The 26,346-nt window shown below is 44.2% G+C and overlaps 1 protein-coding gene across 1 annotated transcript in view; it reads left to right on the top strand.

Moving 5' to 3' along the window:
• Positions 1-26,346, top strand: part of rsrc1 (arginine/serine-rich coiled-coil 1) — a 130,457-nt gene that overhangs the window by 90,006 nt on the left and 14,105 nt on the right. Inside the window, exon 7 of the mRNA XM_085796497.1 lies at positions 18,179-18,250. Within this exon, the coding sequence (XP_085652623.1) occupies positions 18,179-18,250 (72 nt within the window). The remainder of the gene's footprint in view (positions 1-18,178; positions 18,251-26,346) is intronic.

Below are 26,346 nucleotides of genomic sequence, written 5' to 3' on the forward strand. Positions count from 1 at the left end.
CCAGGTAAAAGTGGTATTATGCAAATTTGAATCCTAGAGCCTGCACATTACAGATGTGTTTGTCAATTTTCACATTTTGGGGGCCGGAAGTCAAGACTAACACCCAGATATATGTTAAAGAGCCTTCAAAAAGTAATGTTTCCATAATATGTCCCCTTTAAAAGAATTTGCCTGATTAATAAGTGAAGATCCTTCCTCCATATTACATTAGAGCATCACTGTTTCCCTCCAGTATTCAAAGCTGACTTGGCGCACTTGGATTGAGATGTGACTCAAATATCCTTTAATTATATGACTGAAATTAGAGCAATAATAACGATCAGAACAAGATCAGTGCATGGCAGATTTACTTAATTGTCTTAATCAAGTCAATATTGGAAAAAAAAAATGCAGGCCATGTAAACTAATCACTACTGTGAAAAGCACAACAGTTTTCTTTTGTATGTTTGTATATGTGTGTGTGTTACAGCTTGGGAGATTGTTAATTACACATGAAGGGCTCCCCTAGCAGCAGGCCAGGAGCCCTAAGGGGGCCAGTGGTGGGGCTGGTGGGAAGGGTTGGGGGGGTGGGGGGGCAGATTATGGCGGTCTCGGGGCACCAATAGATGGCCAGATGAACCAGCAGGGGCCCCCTTTCTTTTATTCATTCCCCCAGTGGACCCCTCCACAGGTTGGGGACATGAGGCCCGCTCACATTAGTCCAAGGCTGCGTTCTGAAAACCCCTTAATGTTTTCCAGAGCAAAATTGTTAAAATAATTGTTATAAGTGAAATACGTCAAGTCGAGCATTTGAGGCGTTTTGAAGGTTTGACTCTGAGTAACGAAGCTCCAGTTGGCTGAAGTCGGCAGACATCGTTCATACGCAGCTGTGAACATCCACGGTCTTCACCAAATGATCCTGTAACATGCTACTGTATCGTCCTAATGAGCTGTGTGTGTCCAGGGGTGATAATCCTGTCTCCCGTCTGCAGAGCCCCACTGAAACCCCACTAAGCCACTTCATTCACTTTGATCCATTTTTGGGGGAGCAGTTTAATTTCCCATAATGCTGCTGATCAATGACTTCCTTTCAGCGCTGATGTAATTAGTGGTTTGAAACTAGTGTTTGTGGTCCCGTCTGACTGTGTGTGTGTGTTTTTTTTTTTTTTTTGGGAGGAAGCGGGAGGTGGAATTTATTATTGAGGAGCTTTAAAGAAAGATCAATATCGGCTCACACCGAGGGTTACATGAACATATGAACATAAACAGTGGAAGTGTGTGTGTGTGTTTCATTAACATTTACTCTTTTCTTCTAACCTACAGCAGTTAGTCCTGTTTGCATAACCGTGGAAATTAACAGCCACCACAATTAAAATCTTCCCCAAAACAATTCCAGCTCTTATGCATAATTCATCAAATTAATATATAAATCCGGTATCACCCCATTAGGAAAGTGTTATTTTATTAATTACCTTGATGAAGTGTTGAGCTTGAGCGGAATGGCCCGTTTGCGCAAAACGGCCAAATTATCAGCAGAAGCCATTGTTGGGTGGGCTTCGCTGATGTTCAAGTGCCATTAGCTCCTCGGTACGGATGAGTTGAACTTTAATTTTACACCCACTTCACAGACCTTTTACAGCCAGTGAGAAGAATTACAGGGAAGAGTCGCTGGATCTCACTCTGGCTGTCGAACACAGCAGCGGCAGTTGTGGGGTGCCAGAGGTTGTGTTAATTAACTGGGTTTGTGTGTGGACGGTGATGCAACGGGGGAAAACAGGCCCTCAAATGGCTCATTAGAAATATTAATGATAATCCTAAATGTAGCTGATTCTTCGCCGCATTACATGGAGTGTATTTGATATTATTGCGTTTCCTTTTCGCTGGTATTTGCCAAGAGAAACAAGGTTAATGTTGGCTGGGCTCGCTGTCAGACGCACACACACACACACACACACAACTGCTTCCTGATGCGCTTTAAAGCCATTGTGTGTGTGTGTTTGTTCTTGAGCGTCTTGTCCAGTGTGAATTATAGAGCTGTCTACAACGCCAGACGACTCCCAGAGCCGTACACCTGTCATTTGGTGGGCAGGGTCGACCTCCTCTTCACTCTGCAACAAAGACCAGGACCACTGGCTAAACGCGGCGCCCGTGTGTGTCTGTGCAGGTTCGGCCGGTGTTAGTAAACTTCATGACATAATTTCATTAAGGCATTTAACTAGAGGCGCAATGGCCTAGCATTAAGTTGATTGCTTTAATCTGTGCTGGCGTATTGTGCTGAATAAATGCTGAACACAATCAGATGAGCTCCTGTTGCTTTCAAAACTGCACACTGTGTACCACTGTTTCTTTTTTTAAATTCTAGTCATTGTTTAAGCATAAGCTGCAGTTTGTTAAAAGAAGATTGATTCACTTGGTGTCAAACTTGGATGTGATTTGAAAGACTACTGAATTTCAAAATGAAGAAAAAGAAACTATTATTTTCATCATCAATGTATTCATGGTGCTCACTCTCCATCGTTTAATTGCAACCTTTGCAAAGTCTGTGTAACAAAATGTCAAATCCTCATATTGTAGACGCCTCAGAGTAATTGCAGATAAGATTTGTGTCCATTGACTTATTGATGAATCCACTAGAGTGAATTCTAAAAGAGTCGATTTGATCGGTTTTTGGGGTGATTGGTTATTCCAGCTCCGCTTACAGCAGTTGTTGCACAAACCTCAGGAGAGATGTAGATTCATTTAAGACTTGAGGGATGTTTTTCTGAATCACATCGTGCCTCAAGATTAGACATCTCTATTCCCTCTTGACATTTCCCTGACGGTGACCTTGTGGTCATTACTGACCAGTAGCCTCTGTCTCTCATTTACCTGGCTTCCCTTTGAACTAAGCCCTTACTGCAGGGCTTGCCTTACACACTTGTGTGTGTGTGTGTGGAAGGCCAGAGCCTGAAATTACCACCGGACCCTCTGCCAGCGCCTGACTAGGTAGTCATTACCAAAAAATCCTTCGAGTTTTTTCACCCTTTTGAAGTGTGTCAGTACTTAGAAAGATAACAATGCCCCTGCCCTTTAACCTTGTCGGGCTCTTCAGCTATGTGTGTGTGTGGGTCTCTCTCTGTATGTGTGTGTGTGTGTGTGGACTTCCCTGTTTCCATTTGGTTGACCGGCTCTTTAAAGTTGCTCACTGGTCTGGTTACAGCCAGGGGATGAGGCATGGCATTGAGTAGTTTCAAATGGAACTAAACTAAGCCTATATGCAAACAAAACCCAGGGAATTAGGGGAACTAAGCTGGCCTGTTCACAGCAACTCCTCGGCCAATGTTGAACCACAGAAGAGGAGAGAGTGAAGGAGAGCAGGGGAGGGAGGGAGGGAGGGAGGGAGGGGACGGAGCGAGGCTCTCTGAATTCTCATGAAGGGCCTGTTCTTTTAATTGTGTTGAACAAAACAACAGGGGCTGAGTAATGGGGTTTTAAAGCGAAGCACATTTGGATAGATTGTGTAACGCCCTGTGTGGGTGTGAGGCGGGGAGCGGCGAGGAGAGAGAGGGAGAGAGACACCGAGGGCGAGTGGGCGGTATTGTGTGGCAAGAACAAAAGGCGAAAAGTTGGCAAACGGAGGCACCCATCGAAAAGCCTGGAACCAAACTGGCCGGCTAATTACTGACATGCATTGTCAAGGAGGAGGAAACACAACAAAACCGGGATAAAGATTAATTTTATACCTCATCCTCCTCGCTGTAAACACAGAAACAAATCCTGTAAATTGAAAAAGAAAAAAAAAAAAACGAGGCAGGCAGATAGAGGTAGAAGGGATCAGAGGGATAAAGCTATGGGAGAGTAACACAACAAAACAGTTGCACTAAGGCCTCCTTTATTCTGTCAATCCCTCCTGCCAAACATATGCTATAGACTGGTCTTTACCTTTCTTAGGGAGAGTCTGAGGAGAGACGGCGAAGAGCGTAAGGAGTTTATGAAACGAAAACAGCGAGATGGATAAACAAACAGGCCTGGAGTGCGCGTAAAGTTTCTGCCAGTGTTCATATTTTTAGGTCAGTTATGAAAGAAAATCTAGTGCCAAAGGTTGCGAAGATGGCCAGAATAATATAGAGGCTGCAGTTAAGAAGCACAGAGGGCAAGATCTTGAGTGGGTTGTAAGGCAGAGAAGAGGAATGTTACAAAGAGAGAGGAGGAGAGAGAGAAAAGGTGGGAATGAGCGCGAGGATTATTAATATTGGTAGTGTTTTGGAGAGAGTGCTAACACATCCTGACATGTTTGCTCTGCATCTGAGCTCTTTCAGACTTTGGACTGCCATCTCTCTCATTCTTTGCTTCGTCTATAGTTTTTCTTTTTTCATTCTGTTATTTCTCTGTTCTATTTTGACAAGTGTTTCGAAAAAATCGCTTGTCATCCTCAAACTATGCCAGGCTGGATTCTTTTACCCCCACCCCCCTTTTTTTTTTTATTACCATGGAGGTTTCACGAGCGTACGCCGGCGATTTGGAGATGAAAGGGATGGAATCATCCCGATTCCTGCCCCGCCACTGAGCCGCTCAAACTCCCTGACAAAGCTGTCAGACTCCATTTTGGCTCCAACTGCCAGAGTAAACTTGCTCTGCCATTTACAATCAACAAGAGGAAGCGCAAAGTCCCGCTCCTGCCCATGTCAGAACCCTCCAACTGCTCCCCTTTTTCAGAAGCATTAAAGTGTATTTTTTCTCCCATTCTCCCTCTCTCTCTTTACAGTCTGTCTGTCTGTCTGCTTATATCCCTTGCTCTTTTTTTTCTTCCCTTGTTCTCCCTGTCTCAGTTGTGTATCTTGCTATAATTTCTCTGGTGAAAACACTGCCAAGTGCAGTTAAGGGTGTTTACAGCCGACATGAGACATATGCATCGACAAACTCACAAGTAGTCCTAGTGTACAAACAGTTTTGATCTTTGTATTGTTTGTTTTATCATATTTTCATGGTCTCTGCTTATGTTTGACAAATTCATCCACTGTTTGTTTCTTATACATCCAGCCAGGCTGCAGACATAATATACATTATGTAGATGCTGGTTTGATAATTCTGGTGATTTCTGAGAGCCAGCTGCTGTATGGGGAGATTATTACTAAGTTATTGCAAGTCTTTTCCACTTATTATTTTTTTGCCATCACACCATCAAGTCAAAAGAGTGTAGACAGTTACCTCAGAGGGCCTGTGATGTAAACATGCCTTGTCATGTGTAGTTATGTATACAGGTTTTTGTCAGTAAACATTTATTGTAATGATGTTGTATCTTCCAGTGCGGGGGCATGTAAAACTCCTTGGTAAGAGCCACACAGATTTAAACATAATCGATCATTGTCATGCAAAAAAAGTAGGTTAATATGGGCCAGTTTTCCTCAAACTGTATTTAAGGGGTGTGTGGAGGGAGGGGCCTATCCATGAATCCAGGTATTTACTCATTGACATTAGTGTAGACTCAACCACTGCACCAAGTGGTGTGTTTATGTGCAGCCTTCTTTTATTTTCCTGAGGCATGTACAGTCACAACCAGGAGCTTAATGTCTGCGAGGACACAGGCTGGATGAGGGACATCACACAGACATGAGAGAGAGGGAGGGAGGGAGGGAGGGAGGGAGGGAGGGAGAGGGAGGATGCTTGGCTTCTCTCCAGCAGAGGTGCTCCTGGTGTGAGAGAGGAAGAGTTTCCATTCTCTGGCTGAGCTTTCATGTAGAGACGCCCATGAGGGAATGAAAGAAAAGAGATGAGCAGAGGTGAGAGGGTGGAATGAGATGTTTACTGGGGAAACAGTTTAGCTTTGCTCCAGATGTACGCAGCGAGCCTTTGAAACAGAGCTGGCGCTGTTTATTCAATGAATCAATCCTCATCGACAGCAGAGCGGCGGTTCGATCGGTAAACAATCGTTTCAATCATTTTCTGGAAGCAAAGAAGACAAACATTTGCTGTTTCCATCGACCCACATGGAAGCTTGTCTAAAGGTCCAGGTCATGTCAGATGATGATGGTAAACAAGATAACATGGGTTTCAGACTGTGGGTTGGACAAGTCAGTTTCAATGAGTTTTATGTATACAACAGAAGTTATCTCAATTTTCTTTTCATATGGCGGAGGTCTAGTCTGTACTTATATTGTTTATAAAGACTTCCCCTAACCCTAACCCATGACTGAGCAGTAGGCCAGATAACAAAACCCGGTTCATTGGGCCGTCTATTTAAAGAGTCACTTTGCGCTCTAAGAATTTGTAAAAGGCATTTCTCACTATTTTCTGACATTTAATTCATGAAATGATTCATGAAATGATTAGTTTATCATTAAAATGATCAATAATAAGAATAAACGTATCTTTAGTTGCAGCATTATTTTCATGGCATCCCATCTCACATTAGTCACAGAGTCTGAACTGGACTGATGGAGGTAATGCTAACCAGTGGGGTTGAGGAATTCAGTCTGAAGTGTCTGCAGAGAGCTGTGAGTCCACCACTGATATCACCACATCACCTCCGCTGGGGAGTCGACTCGGGGTGTGTGCGTGTGTGTTGGCGGTTCATTTTTAATAACTTTAATAAACAGACGCCTCGTCGTTACAAAGGACAAATTCTGCACCTGTCCCGTTTTTTATTTTTTTTTATTTTTATACACCGCGCTCCCTCCCATCCCATCCCATCCCGGCCCCGTCGGCTCGGGCCGGTCTCAGCGTGGCCCAGCTCGGCTCGGAATGAAACGACGCGTCCATAATCTCTGTGCCGGCATGTTAATTTTCAAGTCAAAGGGGCAGCTCCCTTTTCATCACGGCAGAGGCTGTGGAATATTCAGCGCGCTGCAGATGTTCATGAATAATGTCTGTGGCCAAACCCCTGGCTGAGGCTGGGGGGGGGAGGGAGAGAGAGGGATGAGGGAGTGGGGAAGGGAAGGGAAGGGAAGGGAAGGGGGGGTAGAGGAGGAGGAGGAGGAGGGTGGGGTGGGGGGGGGGTGGTAGCGAGGCCAGATGAATTACACGTAGGGGGGATCTGACAGGCGGCGTGGAGCTTTGTGATCATTCCAAAGTTCTAATAATCTCTCTCACCTTCTCCATCTCCCCAGTAATGAAAGAGAATAGGTGATTGCACCCCGGGCTATGTTCCCCGCGTAATGACTCCTCCAAAGGCACAGAGCCGCCAAGGAAAAATGAACTTTGAATGAACGGTGAATTGGCTCTGACAGAGTGATAGACCGTGACACAGATTCTGTAGCAAAACAGACGTAGTGCTAATTGATTATCAATATTTTAAGCAAAGTGATGAAAATAAGTATTAAGAGATGAGAAAGAGGGGAAGGGAGAAGGGAGAAGGGAGAAGGGAGAAGGGAGAAGGGAGTGGTGGTGGTGGGGGGGCTGTTTGAGGAGGGGGCGGCTGTCATTTGTCCAACCTCCCTCGTTCTTTCTCTCCTCTCCACTTCTGCTCCTCCTGCGGCCAGGCCGTCTCCCCCCCCCCGTCTCCCCCACCTCCCCCCGTCTCCCTGGTGCCACTCACAGTCTGCCCTCTCCTCCTCTTATGCATTCTGTCTTTCTTTCTCCCTCACCGTATCGTATGTGCTGACATCTTAGCGTTAATTGCCAAATATGTCCCTGAACTTGCATTCATTTTGGAAGGCTCTGCTTTATTTATTGCTTCGAGCCCACGTGCGTTTGTGTTGTGGACCTTGATATCAGACCGGTGTTCAGACCGTCACCTTGTCCCTCAGACTGTGCAACTCATTCCTTTTTTTTTTTTTTGTCCTTGAGAAATAAAATAAATCAAACACTTTATTCAAACACATTGTTGTCATTGTTGAAACATGAATACAGCATTACGTGCACGCAAACACTCACAGACTCGACTCACCATCCGTGAAGTCCACACCAAAGAGCGGGCAGGGCCAGGCCCCGAGACCACCAAGTCTGTGTGTCTGTTCTGCGCTGGGTGTTTGTTCCTGTAATGTGGTCAGTTGTGCTGAGCCCCATTGACGCTGCCGGGGTCCCGGCTCTCCTGCCTTTCTTTTCTAAGTGGCCGCCCCTTCTCAACCTCCTTGTGTCAGCACTGCGATTAGCGGCTCCAGTTTACCTTTCATGATTAGACTTAGTCCCATCTCCCCCACTACCACTGCAGCCACCGCTACACACACACACACACACACACACACACACACATGAGACACACACACTCAGTGGTGTGCCATCACAATGGCATCCAACAGGCTTTCAGCAGGGGAACCTGAGCCTATTCTCCACCATTCAACAGCATGCTCAAGTGCATTCACACTGGAATAAATGAGCAGATGCAAGCAACAGACATACACGGTGCAAGCATATTTTTTGCTCTGAAATGCGATTCACATACCATACATTACATCCAGGATCACACAGAGCTGGGTTTTGCTATTGTTGCTTGAAATATTTGAATTTCAGCAGGTTTCCTGAAAAAAATATGCAATTTCTAATAATAAATCAAATAAAATGATCATTAATCATAGACTCAATAGTAACTATAACATTTAATCACTTACTAAAAGTGCAGTAAACATATAAATAGATCAGAAAGCTTTATATTTGTATGTAAGGGCCAGTTCATGAGCAGCTTACAACAGTCAGTTGCTATTGACTGTGTGTTATTTTATGTTCTTTATGTGGAAAAGTTGGTGCTTTTTTAAGGTTGATCATAATCTTCCGTTTTGGTATTGATGTGTCTGGAAGAATCTGATTCTTGTCATTTAAAGATCACAGATTGATGTTTTGTGGCGCATGTGGTGGGTCCTCTGCCACACAAATCCACAAATCAACTGTCACTCACATTGGCAGAAACTAGCAGCCAGTACTTATTTCATTTTTTTAAATGAGCCAATCAAGATGAGCGTCAGACAGTGGAGCAACAGCTGAGATCGCAGTCATTTGAACGGTGTGCGTTCGTCTGGCCTTACTGTCCACCAGCCTGGTCCTTTTTGGTCGGGTGTATAAGAAAAGCTGATGCCTATTTGTTGTCTCATCTCTTTATTTGGCCAAAGGTCCATGTTGATGTTATTCACAAAACAATACAACATTAATATTTTCACCAAGAACATGGTAAATAACATTCCAGTCTAAATTCATGTCTCCAGATATTTACAGTTTGCTGCTACAACAATTAGCTTTGGTTTGTTTACTTCCGCCAAAAATTCCACACAGCGCCGACAAGCGAGAGAGCAGACTGTCTGACTCTGACTGCTGCTGTCACGGTCAACGGATTGTTTTGTAACATATTGCAAACTTACTTTGAACCCCTTTCACACTCAATCCACTTTTTGAAACTGGAGTGTCTGGAGACGATAGGATGATACGACGGCTATTCATATTTGATACACCTGTGACAGGTACAGCCCAGCATGAATCAGCAGATCTGGATGGGGGCCGAACCTAGTTTCAACAATCCTACAGGGGCTTTATCTGTAAACAGAGTATCACTGGAGCGTGTTCAGCTGAGAGAAAGATGCAGAAAAACCAAAAGAGAGGGTTTTAAAGAGAATGAGGTTAGGAAAAAAGGATAAAGGGAGAAGAGCTAAAGGACATAAAGCGGATAAAAGAAGGAAACAGGGAGGCATACGAAAGAGGCGGTGGCATGTGGAGACATGACAAGGTTGAAGTTGAGGGTGAGATGTCATTCAGAGGCCCCAGGATGCTTAATATTTCACCGAGTGATCCCTGCATTATGGATATAGTCTGATTGCCCTCTCAAGACCTCCGTTATGCACTTACTCACTCATCTCAGTGAAGTTCTCATGACAGAACTTTTGTATTTATCCAAAAGGCATGCCCACCCTCCCACCAATGGAATTACTATAATTTTAGAGCCAACAACAGCACACACACATATGCATTACTGTAATGTTTGAACATCTACTATAAGCCCTAAAAGGCAAGAACATTTACAATTATCATGATATTTCCATAGCGAGGTTTCACGTTTGAACTTCACATGACCTGGTTGATACTTTATAGAGGCTTTGTTGTTAGATTTTTTTCACCCTCAGGCTGGTGTGTTATGCATTGGTGTGTGTGTGTGTGGTGCTCTTATGTCTTCATGTGAGTATGCGGACATCCATATGTGTTTATGTGTGCATGTGAGAGCACGCACCCCATGGCAGTGAGCGGTCCTCAGAGTAACCTCACCTCCTCTGATCTCTCTGACCGCTGGAGGCCTCTGCTCCTCCCCGTCATGTTTGCAGTAATTCTCCTCTCTGGCCCAGGGTCTGGGGGGGGGCTACACCCCTAATCTGAGCGCACCGCAGAGTCGTGGGGATGCTCTTATCGCGCTTGGGTCTAGAGGGCAGGTTGAGGGTGCTGGACCCCAAGCCACCCACATGCATCGCCGAGGCCACACCGCTCAGCATCTTGTTTACTTGCCCGGTGCACATGGAACCTGTCCTGTGCAAGGTTTGCCCAAAGGAAATAAGACCCAGACCCCAGTGGTGGTGCAAAAGGAGGTTTGGATGTAGGGCTGTGGTTCATTGTACTGGTCATCACCATCACTTAAAACTAATTCAAAATATGTCATTTAGAGTCACAGTTTACCAGTGATGGGAATAACGGTGTTATAGAATAACAGCGTCACAAACGGCGCTACTTTTCTCAGCAACGAGAAATTAAAAATGTTAGTTCCCCCACAATAAGATGTGCTGTTACTCGCTGTTACTTGACTCAAGAAGTCCCATCACAAAATAATAGATTCAAGATTCAAGAACCGTTAAAGTGTACGTTACATGCACATTGTTTTTTTCAGTCCATCAACTAGTCAGAAAAAAGCTGTTTATCTGGAACTAACCAACTCACTCAGTATTCCTCCGCACAGACAGGCTGCGCAACGCTTTGTGTGCGAGGGATACTGAGTGAGTTTGTTAGTTCCAGATAAACAGGAGGTTAGGGTTATAGTTAGGGGGTAAGGAGGGCGAGTCGAAGTAATTTGACATATTTGATCATTTTATAAAAAAGTAACACAATAGTTACTTTTCCTAGTAATTAATTACTTTTGTAATGCAGTAATTCAGTTACTAACTCAGTAACATTTTGGGGAAAGTAACAAGTAACTGTAACTAATTACTTTTTAAAATAATGTGCCCAACACTGCAGTTTAACACACAGGACTCTCTGACTTAAACCTATGAGGATGTCACCTCTTGGTCACCTACTGTAGTTGACCTGATGTTCATCTACTACTACATTTGTAGCTGTCGTCACTGTGCAGGTGTGTGAGCATGAGCTTTTAGTTACTGCTCATTACTAGAAACAGGAGTCAAAATTACAGCTGCATCCTACAATTATATTCACAATCAACCTGCTGATTGTGTGAATGAATCCGTTACGATGTTCCCACTGAAGAGGGTGTGATCAGCAGAGTTTTAGCATTCACACTTGAAAATGATGCACATGATGTCTTGATGTTGATTGAGTAATCAATGAATTATTTGTTTCACCCCTCGAACATGTCTTTTTAAGTGACAGCATTCACCTGTAACAGCACTTGAAAAAAGGTTCAACGTGTCACTGAAATCAACTCCCCAGTTAATTCAGAAAGGGTTGGGTTAGAAATGCTTTGAATGGGTTGACTTAACATTTACAGTATTGCAGCGGTGTAGCTGAAAGAGAGAAAAGGAGAGGACATAGAATGAATTGTATTGCTAAAGTCACTGCGAATTTGAATTGTATAAGTTTGTGTTTGTCGTGTCGTCTAGTGTGTTTGTAGTCGTGCAGAGAAACTGAACTCCGGACTGAGTTCCCTCCTGTTTTACTGATGGATAAACCTCGTCTTAATCCCTCACCTCTTTGAGTTTGACAGATGCAATCTCAGCATGATCACTGAGAGGAAAAAACACAAACATGGAGCCCAGGTGTCTGGAGTTAAGAGGCGGGTTTTAAAAAATTAATAGAACAAATGTTGCATAAGCAAAAGGCCCCAGAGATTTTACACGTCGGTTCTGACACTGTGTGGGTGTCAGTTGGGTCGGGAAAGTCTCACATCTTCACACATCGGAGCCCAACGATCCAAACCGTCCCTCTGACGTGACGTCATGTTCGACACTCGGTTTTATCAAGCTCCTCCGCCACGACACGGTGCCAGCGTGAAACGCTCGCATCTCGCATCTGGCGCCTTCATTTAGGCAGCCATTCCTCTCTGAAGCATCCGTAACACCACGGGAGCACGAGCCCTAATTGATGCACTCCCCCAGCATCAGAATATAGCAGTGCATAAGAAAAAAAAAAAAAAAAAGCTCTTGGTACGATTGGCAATGAATAATGAATAATTGATTGATTTTGTAAGATATCTCTCTCTAATTGTTTGGTTTGTAAATATTTCATGGGTGTCGTTAAATCAGCCTGATGGCACATGCAGAGCGCGGCCCTCCGCTAAAGATCATTCAGGCTCAGCTCTCTGCTCTGTTTCCTTCTGAAAGGGCTCCACTCAGTATCAACACGGGGGGAAAGGATCATACGGTTGTGGCGGAGAGACGCTGATTCATACACTGCTCTTCTGTGAATTGATGGCACTGTTGTGATTTCTGTTGTTCCGGGGACTTCCTACAGGTCCCACACAAGTTGTACAACGCCACGCATTAAGCGCCTCTGCAATATAAGCTTCGCCTTTGAACGATTTGATGTATTCTGGTGCTAAATATTTCAATTCTTTCATGTTTAATCTTCTCATCTTATTGCCAGTCCTGTCAGGATGCAGGCACGGTTGTGATACGTCCTATGTGCAGCTGCGAGGTCTAAAGCTGAGCTGGTTTGGGTGGAACGGGTCCTGTTCCAACACACAGGCACCTGCATTTAAATACACACATGTACATAAAAAAGTAAGGCCCAGCTGAAGCCTTCCAGTTGTGTTGCCTGTGTGCTGTGCCACCTAGTGGTTGCTTCAGACACTGCTGCTGTGAGATCCATTTAACCTCCACACCTCAAGTACTGTATATGATTTCTGCATTGGGAGAAGCAGTAGGATCCAGTGGATGTTTATTCCACCTCAAGACTCAATAAGGAGATGAAAGTAGTATTCAATATACTAATACTACAGCCAGTACTATGGCAGTCCAGGTTTTTCACTAATTTACGGTACATAGAATTGAAAAAGTACTATTAAAAAACATGTGTTACTTTTACAATTCTCTTACTTGTTGTAGACATCTTTTTGTGTTTTTTCATCTCTAATTCATCCCATACAGTACATGTCCTGTGATCATAGCTTTCTTAATGACACTCAGGAAAATGAGTAACCCTCTCCCACTAAATACTAGTGTACTGCAGTCTGTCTCTTCATGCCACTGTGGTCGGTCCTGTTTAAACACAGTAAACTTGTACCTGTGTTGTTAACATACACAGTGGAAGTTTAGCTTCAGTAGCTCCTTAATGATCATTGTACACTAAATTGTAAAACAAAGTCTGTTTCTCAACTACCTGATTGGAGAAAAAAGAAAAAAGTGCAATGGATTGAAAGTTGCACTTGTCCAGAAGACTGAACGATATTTAAAAAAATAATTATGTTGTAACTTTTTTGCTTTTGTCTCTTTGGAAGTTGAGTTGCAGCTTGTTGTCGTTTATCTCTAACCCTATGCTCTGCTCTTACTCTACATGCCTCATGTTGCAGAGTTAGTAACTTACGACCTGATACAGAACCAGGTCACAGTGAGACCATGATGACATCATTTATTTTGCAGTGACATGTGGCTAAAGAAGTTATTTTTCACATTTATCAACAAATTATATTTTTGATCCATTACTTAATACCAAAATCAGACCTGAGGACATCTGCATGGTGTTGGGCCTGATGAGTCTCACTGTGTATTCTTCTACAGAGCTGACTATGGCTCTCAACTTATTCATTTTGATGTAATCAGTGCTACAACATTGTTGCTCTGCATGACTCTTCCAGTTGTCTGTCTGTCTGTCTGTCTTGTCTCCTCGTCCGTCAGTCCTGTTGCACACCAGCTACTGTGCCTCTACCTGTCTGTCCTCCAGCCTCGGTTTTTTGTTCCTATGTTCCTTTGTCTCGTCTCGTCTTTCCGCCTGTCAGGACTGCTTTGCCTCATCGGTGTGCCCACACGTCTATTTGTCTGTCTCTCAGCCTGTCTGTCTCTTATTTATTTATTTATTGTCTTATCCGTCTCTCTGGTATTCAGCGTCGGTCATAGGGGCCCGGCATGCCGAGCCTCACTGTAAAGTGCTCGGCTGATTGGAAGGGACATTTTTCCAATGGCGCTGCGCTGCCTCTAATATTTTGTTTGTCGTCGGGGGTGAGGCTGATTTATCACGCCTCCTCTCCCGCTGACATTCAGATTCACTTTGATTGGCGGGCCGGACGGAACGACAACCCGCCCGCCGCCGACATCTCTGCGGCTCTCTCACACACACACACACACACACACACACACACACACACACCGGCTCCAGCTCCCAGTCAAATGTGATGCTCCTGCGCGCCCGCAGCGAGGTATACGCTGGATATGAATATGCCCATTACGCCAACACATCCCCACTTACACTTCCAAATGAAGACATGCACCAGAATACATACCGCCGCTCATAAACTCAGCAGACTAAGTGTGGAGCTGTTCTGTCTCGAATCCTAGTTTGTGAGTGTTGTATTGAGTTTATCGAACAACGTGGGCAGACTGCTGCTCTTCTGTTGTTCTCTCACCTCCTGAACTCTATAATATGATAGCCTTTTTCACTTCTAATACTTACTGTACTCAGCCTAAGGCCCAAGCTACCACACTCTTGAATTGAATAACATCTCTCTCCTTCTTTTTCCTCACCCTCTGTCCCTCCCTTCTCCCCCACCCCCCACCCCAGTCCCTCCTTAATAACTCTATAACTCACCTCGGCCTTAGATTTAATTGCTTATCTGTGTGTAAACGTATTAACCCTCTGCTGTATCTGTTTTGCCGCCGTCCCGGGGGCCCCCCGACAAGCCTCTCTGACTGCCGTGCCTTACATCCAATGAATAGTCCTTCTCTGAGCGGTAATAGGGAATCAGCATCGTAGCAGCAAGCATTGGCGGCTCGTAAGAGATAAATCAGATTGGGGGTCTTGCTTTGCCAGTTTATTGAATCTAAATTGCGTGCGCGCGTGGCCCCCGCCGGCCCTACACGGCCCATCCATCTCCCGGCTGATAATGGAGCGGGCCCGATTCCACCTGGTGGGAGCATTATTACATTTCCCCTCTAACGAGACCCAGCTAATCCTGCCAAGGGAGGAGGACAGGAGAGAGAAGAGAAGGAGGACAGAAGAGAATAGGAGAGGAGCAGAGGCGAGCGAAGGAGGACGTTCGGGGGAGGAGGAGAAGAAAGGAGAGGAAAAAGAAGGGAGGAGAAAGAAGAGGAGATAGTGTGTAAAAAGGAGAAAAAAAATTGCAAACATCCTGGCAGCCTGCCTCTCCCTCCCACTCTCTCTCTCTCTCTCTTTCTCACTTTCTTCCTCTCTGTTGCTGTGCACAAAACATCTTCGAGCGCCATCAGAGCTACATGGCCCCTGGGCCCCTGAGCTGCAATTACACTCATAATCACAATGCAATTTCACTGACACTCTCCGCCCCTTCCCGCTGCCATCCCTCCTCGTTCTCCCTCCTCCCCTGCAGCGAAGACTGAACGAAGTCTAAATGAAGTGAAAGGACTCTCCTCTCCCCAACACCCGGCCGTTTATTACGCGCTTTAATAAAAGTCCATCACAGAATTATCCTACAATGAACTGGAGCCACTAAGTTGCCAAGAAATATACTTCCAATAAGCAGCCGCTACACACTGACATGCTTATGTTTCTAGACGGGTACAGCTGTGAGACTTGATTCTGCCTTTTAATGTTAACAGGCTTTTCATGATAGTACAGCAAAGTGTATCGCTGCAATATTTTTTTATTTTTTTACGTAGTTTATCTTTTTTTAAAGCAGAACTCCTTATTGATGCAATTAAATCGTATCCCTGGCTCAGCACACAGGCCTACTTTCATTGTTTTGAGGGGGCAGGAGCCCCGTGAGGCAGTGCACTGATGAGAGATGGATAAACAGTTTGATTTGCTGCTATCGCCCCCAGGCACAGTGTACTGGAGAGATGAGCAAGAGAAGGAAGAGAAAGCATAAAAAAAAAATAAAAAAAAACGGGGAGGGGTGAGGGAGGGCAAAAACAGAAGGAGAGAAGAGAGAGCGAGAGGATAAGAGAACCTGTTGGGGGAGGGATGAAGGGATAGAGGTGGAGGATAAACATGCAAACAAAAAGAGGCGACAAATCATTCCTGTTGTTTGTGTGCACATGTTTGTGTGCACGCAGGCGAGGCTTTTTCTCTTATTTCGGCTTGTTTGTCTGTTTCCCCCCGCTGTCAGTTCTTCTTTTTTCCTACATGGCCCCTATCTATCCGCCTATCTCCCTTTCCCCTGGTTCTTTTTTTCCCTCTCTCTTCCTCTTTCTCCCCTGTCTCCCTCTCGCTCCATCACACCACCACCACCACCACCAGTACCGCTCCGTCTCCTACCTGCCTCTCGGTAGCCCCGAGCAAAGAGGGAACTGAAGAACACAGAGGAGTTCACTCGCAAACACAAAAAAAAACACACACACACACACACACACACACACACACACAGAGACAGGTGCACAAATACACATCTGCTCATACAAATAAGAAAACTCATGAATATAGTTGCAAAGAAATGCAGGATGGTGCAGCCTGTGGTTTGGTTTTTGGCGCATACACACACAAACACACACATAAACACAAACTTACTAAATTATAACAGTTTTAGCAAAGAAATTTCTTGTTGTGTGTTTGGTTAGGCGTGCTCCCACACACATACACACACACACACACACACCCTAGCCGAGGGAGGTAGAGGAGGGTTCAGTCATCCATGTAGAGTCATTGTTAGTAAAGATGCGGAACCTCCAGACTTAACCAGCCGTAACAGCGGTGTGACGGCTTCTTTGTCTACGCCAATTACTGAACAAAAACAGCAGCGCAGTCACAGAGAGACTAACACAACCCATGGCCTCCTGCATCCAACGCGCACACACGCATACACGCGTGTGTTTGTGTATGTGTATGTGTGTGTTTTTTTATTTCTAACATACTTCCTTTGCAGTGGATTCTAACACACAAAATCAGCCACAAACACAAAACACACAAGCGTACGCAGGCATCTCAAGTGGTGCAATAAACCACATTCGGACACCCACAGCTGTGCCCTAACACAAACATTCTGTAAGCGCTCACAAACACTTACACCCACTCTTATATTGTATTAACTTCCCCCAAAACAGTGCAGAGCTTTCATTCTCTCATTCTCTTCCTCCCCCTTCCTTCTCTCTTGTCTGCTCCGTCTCTTCTTCTGTTTCTCTCTCTCTCTCTTTCTCTCTTCCTATTTTTTTTTCTCAAAGTTTAAACTCATTAAGTGTAATGATATTGGAGACTCAATTTTACATAGCTCACTCATCAACCAAGTGAGATAGCAATAAAGGCGAATGGCTCCGCCGAGGCCCTAACGCTGCAAAATAAATGATGCGCCGCAACAGAAATGTAATTAATTTAGAGGCAGTATTGATAGTCCTGCCATACACGGCATTATATTTTTTAATGTGGCTTAACATCTTGATTATTCAGGGGGAAAGGCGGAGGAAAAAGGGAGCCCGAAACAACACCGCTCATGATGAGGAGATGCTTAAAATGCCCTGACGAGTGTTTACTCCCGCTGCCTCACTTTCTCTTAAGCTTTTCATTATGCCGAGACGATAAACACCTCTCAGGAAGACACACTGACTTTTACAGGGGAATGAAGGAAAAAAGCGCGCGGGGTTCTGCCTGGCAGGGAAAGGAGAGAGGGCATGATTCATGTTTGGGTTGATTTGTACCCTAACTGTTGATCCAATAATGTGTCCTCTGGTAATTTTCTGCATTCTCTGTGATGAGAATCGATTTGTTTCAGAGCTCGGTATCTTGCACAGAAATAACCTTTGAGTATTGTGCGTACAAATATGTAGTTTGTTTTTTAAAAAGTGGTTGTTGAACACATAAAAGGGTTTTGGATTTAGTTTTCAGCACAAATATATAACGATTTTCCAAAAATAAGAAAGAAAGATAATTAAAAATACATTATTTCTTAATGCCTCACATGTTAGAATAAAACCTCATGTTCTGCTTCGCTCCTAACTCTGTTGTCTTCTGTGTTTCTTCCCAGCGAAGACGGATGAGGTGCTGAGGGCCAAAGTAGCCAAGAGAGAGGAGGAGGCCCGGAAGAAATTAGAGGACGGTGAGTTATATGTGTGTCTACTTGTGCGTCTTGTCATAGATCCAACATGTGGACTTCAGCACCTTTTGCCCAGAGTTAGCTCTGAGAGAAAGACAAAGAGCCAAGGATGAACCGTAAAATCCACCAGAAATTACTACATTAAAGCTGTTGGCAAGAAAACAGTTGAAACTCCTTTTTCTCTGTTTTTATATTTTATTCTCTGTCAAATAACCGGTTATGTTATGATTGAGTGGGAACACAAAATACAAAAAAAAAAAAAAAAATCACACTGTAAGACATCTGTTGCACAACTTTGTGTTTTTTTTTTTTTTACATCCCTCACTGAAATCAAGAGGAGCATGTCTATCTGATGAAAACAAAAGGCAAACTTGTTAAGTGTGTAACACAAATATGAGCCAACAACTGTAATTGTTGAAGTGCAAAAAAAAAAAGTGAGAATTAGTTAGAGTTTCTTCCTGGTGTCAGGTAGTAGTCCCTCTGCCTTCAGCAGCGTCAGTGGGGTTTTTTTTGCACATTTTAACACATCTAATGCACTGACAGATGAACAACTCTACGTAAGCGCACCCCCTGTCTTGTAAACAACAATTCCTGCTTTCACATTTCATCTGCGCCTCGCACAACATGAACTCAAGAGATGCTGATTGCACTCAGTTTTTATTAAGACAGCTGTAATCTACATAAACATGCACGGTAGATGTGTAAGGCAGAAAATGTGCTTAGCATTGCAGGTAGTAAATTCTACCTTGCCAACCTGAACCTCCTCCTCCTCCCAGACCACCAACACCGACACAGGACACACAGATACGCACACATACTGTACACACCGAGATTATCTTGATGCACATTCGCATAAAGTCAAGAGTAATTTTCAGTGGGTACGCTGGCAGTAATAAAACTCCTTAGAATAATGACCCTGGTCCCTGCTCTGACCAGAGCTTGATATAAATGAGAATATCTAATGTGCTGTTATCAACTGCACAGTGTGTATGTACACGCACACACAGATATGTGTAGCAGCATAATTTGTTCTAGTGTGGGTGTTTTTATGCTGCTGGACACTCTTGCTCCTCTTTTTGTGTAATTTCCTTCTGTGTGTGTGTGTGTGTGTGTGTGTGTTTGGATCGAGAAGGCATGTCAGCGTGACCTTTAAAGTTAGCTGACCTTTTAGCCAAATGAAAGTCCAGCCATCAGAAACTAATTAGCCTTGCTCTCCTGCTTTGGTCCTCCAGTTCTAGGAAGAATTTATTCCATCCTTCTCTCTATTACACCCAGTTTTGTTTGTTTTTTTCTTCTTCTTCTTCATTCTCACATTATAATTATTCATTTTTCTCGGTCTTAGCGCTCAGTCTCTTCCTCTTCTTCCGTTTTCTCCTCCTACTTTCTATCTTACATACTCTCTTTCTTCCCACCTCCATTTGTCCTCATCAACCATCTCCACCTCTCCTCCTAACCTCTTCTCTGTGTCTTCTCCTGCTTCTCTCCTCTCCGTGTGGAAGCTTTGCCAAAACGGTGACTAAGTGCCTCGCTTGGGGCAACAGAGCAAGACTCCCAGTCAAACAGCTTTCTTTCGTAAAGTTCACACTTTGGAATCAGTTGACTCTTTCTCCCCTTTGCTCAAAAGCCTCACTCCAACTGTTCCTTTCTGTGTGAAAGAAGGTGTTGTGCTTGATTTGTGTGGTGGTGGTGGAGCAGCAGCAGCAGCAGCGTGTGTGTGTGCAGGCAGCTGCCTTCAAGGACGATCATTTTATCCCTCTTACCCTGCACTAGAGATGCATGAAGTGCGATCAGAGAGGCTCGACAAAGTGGCCCCGATGACTTCCCCCCTTGCTTTGGTAGCGAGAGGAGCCAGTGGCGCTGTCGCGAATACATACGAGCGCGCACAACAACACACACCAGCGGAGTCAGCCAGCTCCATCCTCATCTGCCCTTTCTCTCCCAGCACAACTAAAATGAGAGGAGGTGGGCCACTGCTGCTGCTAAACAGCAGATCACCAGGGGTCGTTTGATTCCCCGCAGGGCCCCGCAGAGGTCAACACAACTAGAAAGTTTACACTTGAACCGTTAAGTCAAGCGAAATGAGAAAAACCTTTCAAGAGAATGGAGTGGAGAAGTGAACAACGCTTCCACCTACACTCTTCGTTCATAAATAGATTCACATCCGAGACGGGCGATGCGTTTGAGTTAGTTTAGTCCTAATCGAAGCCGCTGAGATCTGATTCATGTGGATGCTATGATATGCAAGCTATTATTGTAGCAAACTATGGCCGCGTTGTGCGGAGCCCTGCGAGAAGAGAGGGGTTTTTTATCAGCGGGGTTTTTTTTTTTTTACTGAGATAGAGAAAGAAAAAGGATCAATAACTGGCCCCGTGGTCATCAGTTAACAAAGTAGTCTCCACTTAAAAGGAGTGTTTGGCTCTCTGGTTAAGGGCAGCCAGATGATGCTAGTGGTTGAAAAAGGAAATGTGATATGAAAGGGTGTGAGAATGAGAGGGGAGGACGATTCCTTTGTTAGTTGCATGCCTTGTTTAGGCTATTAAAGCTGAGAGATGTTGTTTGTGTGCCCAGGAGGCTTTTAGCTAACAGTATATCCAGCTATAATGAGAAGGACTGACTGCCAGTGTAACACAGTCTATTTGTGTTGGACTCTGGTGTCAGCCGGCACTTTACTGAAGGCAACAAAGAAGTCAAGGTAAGAGGTATTAGTGTATGTAATCAACCAAATATATATCAAATTACCAGTATGAACGTCTTACTGGCCTAAATGTATTCATCTATATTCCATTCACTTCCTCCTGTACCTGCCTGTACATCACAACACCTGCTTTGTTTTTCCACCGTCAGATCTATGTTTGTGATTTCCATATTCAAATTATTTGTTTTATCCAAACAAAATAACCCACAGATATTCAGTTTAAAATTATATATGACAATAAAAAGCATCAAATCCTCACAATTATTTTTCAGACTAGAATTAATTTCCTGTTGATCCACTAATTAATTAACCATCTAACCTTTTGGAAAATACATATGTATTGTTTTAGATCCCTTTAGTATTGTTTTTCTGACTATTGTTTTTCTTCTAGTTGGCTGTTTACTTCACTGTACATGTGTAGATTGTGTATGTGCAGGTGATGTTTTTTCCAGCTGAACTTGGAATAACAAAAGTTAATAGCAAAACATTGATAGGGAGAATTTCAAGTGTTGAAAGAAGAGAAATGTCAGATGTGTTGTCTACAGCAGCGGTTTTCAAAGTGGGGGCCAGGGGCCCCTGGGGGGCCGCCAGGGGTTTCTAGGGGGTCCTTAGCAAATTGAAGGGAAGATGAGAACAAATAATAGGCAAAACACAAAGTCTGCACACCAGTAGCTCCAAGGTAATTGTTTATTATCAAGGTGATTTTGCATTTTTTTGTCTGGCACCCAGCTTTTAGATTTTGTGGATGTGTGCGTGCATTTTCTATTGTTTTTCAGCAAATGCAAATAACAAAATAAAATCGATTTATTGTATTTGGGGCATTATTATAAAATCTAATTTATGATATAACATATCAAAACCTTATTTGCCATGCTCACCTTTCAAATTGCCTGCCAGACAAATTATCATTCATGACATCATGACCATTAAAGCAGATATCATCGGCACGGCCGTTTCGGCTAATGCTGTGTTCAAGGCAGGCTTTTGAAACCGTAAGTTACAGCTTCAAGTCACAACTACGACTTGGTAGCGTTCCAGGTAACCCGTAGCTCGTGTTTTTACCGTCCTGTTGTCTGTGAAAGTTCCCTATAACGGCCACTCGTAACTTCCAACCCGTGAACTCGTACCAGATCGAACTGGTATGACTTCACAGGAAGGAAAAACACAAAGTACGAGTTTCCTTGAACGCACCATGAGTTAGCAGCCCCCGCCCTTGTCAGGCATCAATTGGTCCTCGTGCTACGTCACCACATTCACGCGCATCCCTTGGCTGCACACACAGCCCTTCATGCCGTTCTCTCCCCTCATTGGATAACACTTGTATCCCACAAGGAAAATTTTCTCCTCGGGTTACAGCAGAGCAGAGTGACGGAGAGACTCGTGTTTAGGCTGAAATACTTCATGTAAGTGATTGCTGACGGAAAATAGGACTATTTAGGACTTATATTAACAAAAACATTCCACTGATATCTGCTTTAACTGCTAACAGTTTCAAAACTCAGTGGGTTTGCAAAGCGTGCCCCCACCCAGAAGCTAATGCTATTCAAGGGGGCCTTGCCATGGAAAAGTTTGGGAACCCCTGGTCTACAGTACATTATAGTATACCCCACTTTCTAATGTTGTATAAATGACTGTAGAGTCAGTGATTGGGTGTATGTTGTGTATGAGTGTGTAGTCAGGTTTGTCATCAGTCATCAGCCTTTCTTTAGGCGTTGTGTTCATTCCAACCTTTCTTTATACAGATGCTTAAATAGAAATGTCACTATTTGGTATGAAATTCAGTTGTCAAATACTTGACGACCTCAAATCATTGCCACACACTCCCAACCCCACACACACACACACACACACACACACTCTAAACGCTGTCATCTAGTGAAACTGTGAGTCCTGCGTGTGGTTCATGAGGCACTAAAACGTCTTTTCATTTGTGCAGCCACTCGCCGACATAGAGAATTATGTAGATGTGGATTGGACACCAGCCTATAGCCCGTGGATGGTATTTTAGCCCCTATGCTGCTCCGTCCCCATTACCTCAAAAACCACCACCAGATTGGGAGATCATATATTTTAATGAGACGTATAATAGCTCTTTAACCCATATCATTAGGGGAATATATACCTACCGTTTGCTCTTTTGGCAGTTAAACGAAAGGACTGTTTCCCTAATTACGCAGTGTGTAGGACAGGTCACGGGTTGGGTGTGTACCTGTCTGTGTGTGTCTGTGTTCAGGAATTATATGACCATTAAATATTCAGCTGCAGGCCCCCCTCCAGCTCGCCCACCCCTCCCTCACTTCCTCGACCTAGCATCCATTAACGCCTCATCACCGTTTAACTAGCTCTGTTGTCAATCACCACGGGGCCTCGGCTGAAACAGAAAATGGCTGGATTTGGTTTCTTGCTTAACTTGTTCAAATTATAGGAGAAAAAAAGAGAAGAAGGAAGAAAAAAAAAGGGCGAGAGCACACACATCCAACAGCAGCTGCAGGATGCCTCAGTCAAGTACAATCCATAAGTGAAATATCATTAATGGTGTGTGTGTGTGTGTGTGTGTGTGTGTGTGTGTGTGTGCGTGCCTGCACCATGGTTTGTTTGAAATAATATTTCTCTCTTGTTAGGTATAATTACATGCTCTGCTAAACAATTTGTCAGTCAGCTAAAATTTCCGCTCGGCGTGCAAGCGTCTGCATGCAATACCTTTGTGGGTGTGTGCGTCCGTAATAAATGATGTGATCCCTTTTTCTAATTGAAAATAATAACTAATCCGTGGATAACAAGCTCTTGTATAATCCAAAGCCATATCCCTTCAGTTCTGGCCTATCTCAGCTGTAATAAAAGACAGGAAATGAGAGGCAAGTGAGAGTGGTGGCTTGGACATTGACGCTTAATGTAATCTGCCTTGAAATCAAATTATTTGACCTGGAAAGCCTAACAATACAAAACTCCTGCCGGGCTGCTGTTAAATATTTAGCATGTGCCTGTCATGAATACAAATGGTGCGCAAATTAGAATCTACAGGCGCGTGACCCCCATATCACACCCCGGGAGCACAGGGGGGCTGGCTCTGCTTTAAATGTTTTAATTACCGGGGCCATGGTGTGGCGTGCCGCGCTACCTTTGCCGAGCGGCATCAGCATCAGCACCGCTCACGCTCAGGGCTCTGCCACTTGAAGGACAAGCAGTGAAATTCATCCGCTGGTAAACACGAGTGATCTGGTGTCCATGATCTCATCACATTAACTAAAACATGAAGATTCAATAAGCAGAGTGTCTGAATTATACCAAGCTATAATTATAGTTCCCAGCATCCTCGCTCGGGGTAGACGCTCTACTTTTCTATTTTTTCTTTTTCTTTTTTTTTTTAAACTGTGTTCTTTCCACTGGCTACATGATCTACCTCAGGACTCGAGGGAGGCCACTGTATTGCTCTTGTGCACTCTGCACTGAAGGAATATCTGTCTCAGTGATTTTGATGTAAGAAAATCTGGTTTGTATTGATTCCGTATTGATTAGTGGAGTTAGCCTCATCTCCTGTCGTTACTTCAGATAAATGGCCTTATTTGTTGTGTTATTATGTTCAACACAATCATGCCAGGAACAGTCAGAGGAATATTGAACCGACACTTCATTGGCTTCATGGGCTCTATTTGTTCCAGGAATGAAAGGACGTTTTTTGTTTTTTTTTTCCGCCTGTTATAGCGCCGCAGAAGGAAGCGTAGAAGAGAGACACAATGACATCAATTACACCTCCGCTCAAAAGGTCCGTTTCAAACAGAATCTTTACAGATGAACGTCCCCGCACTTATTTCTGATTTTTGTCCTGCCTGAAGAGTGATTGATTTAGACATGAATGGTGCCACAGATTTGGTCTAGCCATCTCTCTTTTTATTTTCTTCTCTCCTCCTCCCTATTCATTCAGGTTTGTGGTTGCCCCCACGTTGAAATGATTAGTTATGCAAGGCTTGTAAGCACTGAATCAGAGTTATGGTCCCCGGGGAAATAAATTTGGCAGAAAATCAGTGTGAGAAGATTTAATTATCACGAGGAGACCTTTTTTCCTTGCCTTGGCCCACTGAAGCCCAAACTCCTCTCTCTCTCTCTCTCTCTCCCTCCCTCCCTCCCTCTCTCTCTCTCCCCCTCTCTCTCCATCTCTCTCTCTGCTCAGCTCCACACGCTGCAGCCAAAAAAACCCTGGCGTGCGGCATGGACGCCAGCCCCTCGCCTTGCATTCCTTCTCCTCCCAATTTGTTTCATTGCACAGTGATAAGCCAAGCAATTACTGCTTTATTGATTTTTCATCACTGCAAATTTAAAGTTGATTTTTTTTTTCACCCCTCCCCTACCTCTCGCTTCCCCCTCCCCTCGTTTCTCCCTCGGAGATGGCTCTGCAAGGTGATTAGGTGACCTCCCGTCCTATAAGAGCCGCTGGTCCCGTGAATGCGTGGAGGCGAATGCTGAATTCCCCTAACCCCGCGTGACCCTTTGTTGTCCCGTGGTAATGGGATGCTGATGCTGCCTGGTGTGGCAGTCACTTCCGCAAGCCATGGAGCCTATAGCTTAATAATTTCTATAAGGATATCTGCGGAATGACATGTTTGACCCGATAGCAGCCATAAGCTATCTCTGCCATAGGGCTAGATTACACAAAAATTGACCATGCAAGCGCCCCCCAGCCTGTGTTCATTCAGGTCAAGTGGACAGATGATTGACAGCAGCCTTTTACCCTCCGCGATTGGTAATCGTTTCTCGGGTCCCCCTTATCAATTAACCTCCTGCCAGTAGACAGATGTACGTTCAGCAGCCTCATGTTGAGTCACCAGGCTGATGTATTTTCTAGATTTCCTGTCTAGTCCATTAAGGTTATGGATAGTATCAGGCAAATATGCTGAAAATGTGATACGGAATGTGAAAATCTTTCTTCATCAAATTAATGTTTAGAAATGTGTTTTCGTGTTCTCGTTAACTTTTTTTCAAATATATATTTTACGATTAATAGTTTTACGAAATTTTATTTTAAAGGAATCTGAGAATTAACCAATAAATCTCCCTGAATAATCTACCGACTACCTGGAGTTTGAAGGTGGCGTGTAGCAGTTTGTCACTTTAACTGAAAACATTCCCAGTATGTGAAAGTGACTCACACGCACACGCACGCACACATGCACACACACATGTCTGGATATGATCACACACACAGCAGTAGTGTACTTGGTGTAGTCTAACAGGGTGGTCAGACTGCAGTGATTAGACACACCCGCAGACTGTTACAGGTCAAAGTGCTGGCATCTTGGGTGGCTCTGGCCATGTGGCGGCCCCGGCAAGGTTTGTCATTAGACATCAGAGGTCACTTAAGAGAGTGTGTGCGTGTGCATGTGTGTGTGTGGTGGGGGGGTGTAATATG

The sequence above is a fragment of the Trachurus japonicus genome, chromosome 13 (assembly GCF_045865225.1).
Source record: "Trachurus japonicus isolate A0001 chromosome 13, Traja_1.0".
Lineage (NCBI taxonomy): Eukaryota > Metazoa > Chordata > Actinopteri > Carangiformes > Carangidae > Trachurus > Trachurus japonicus.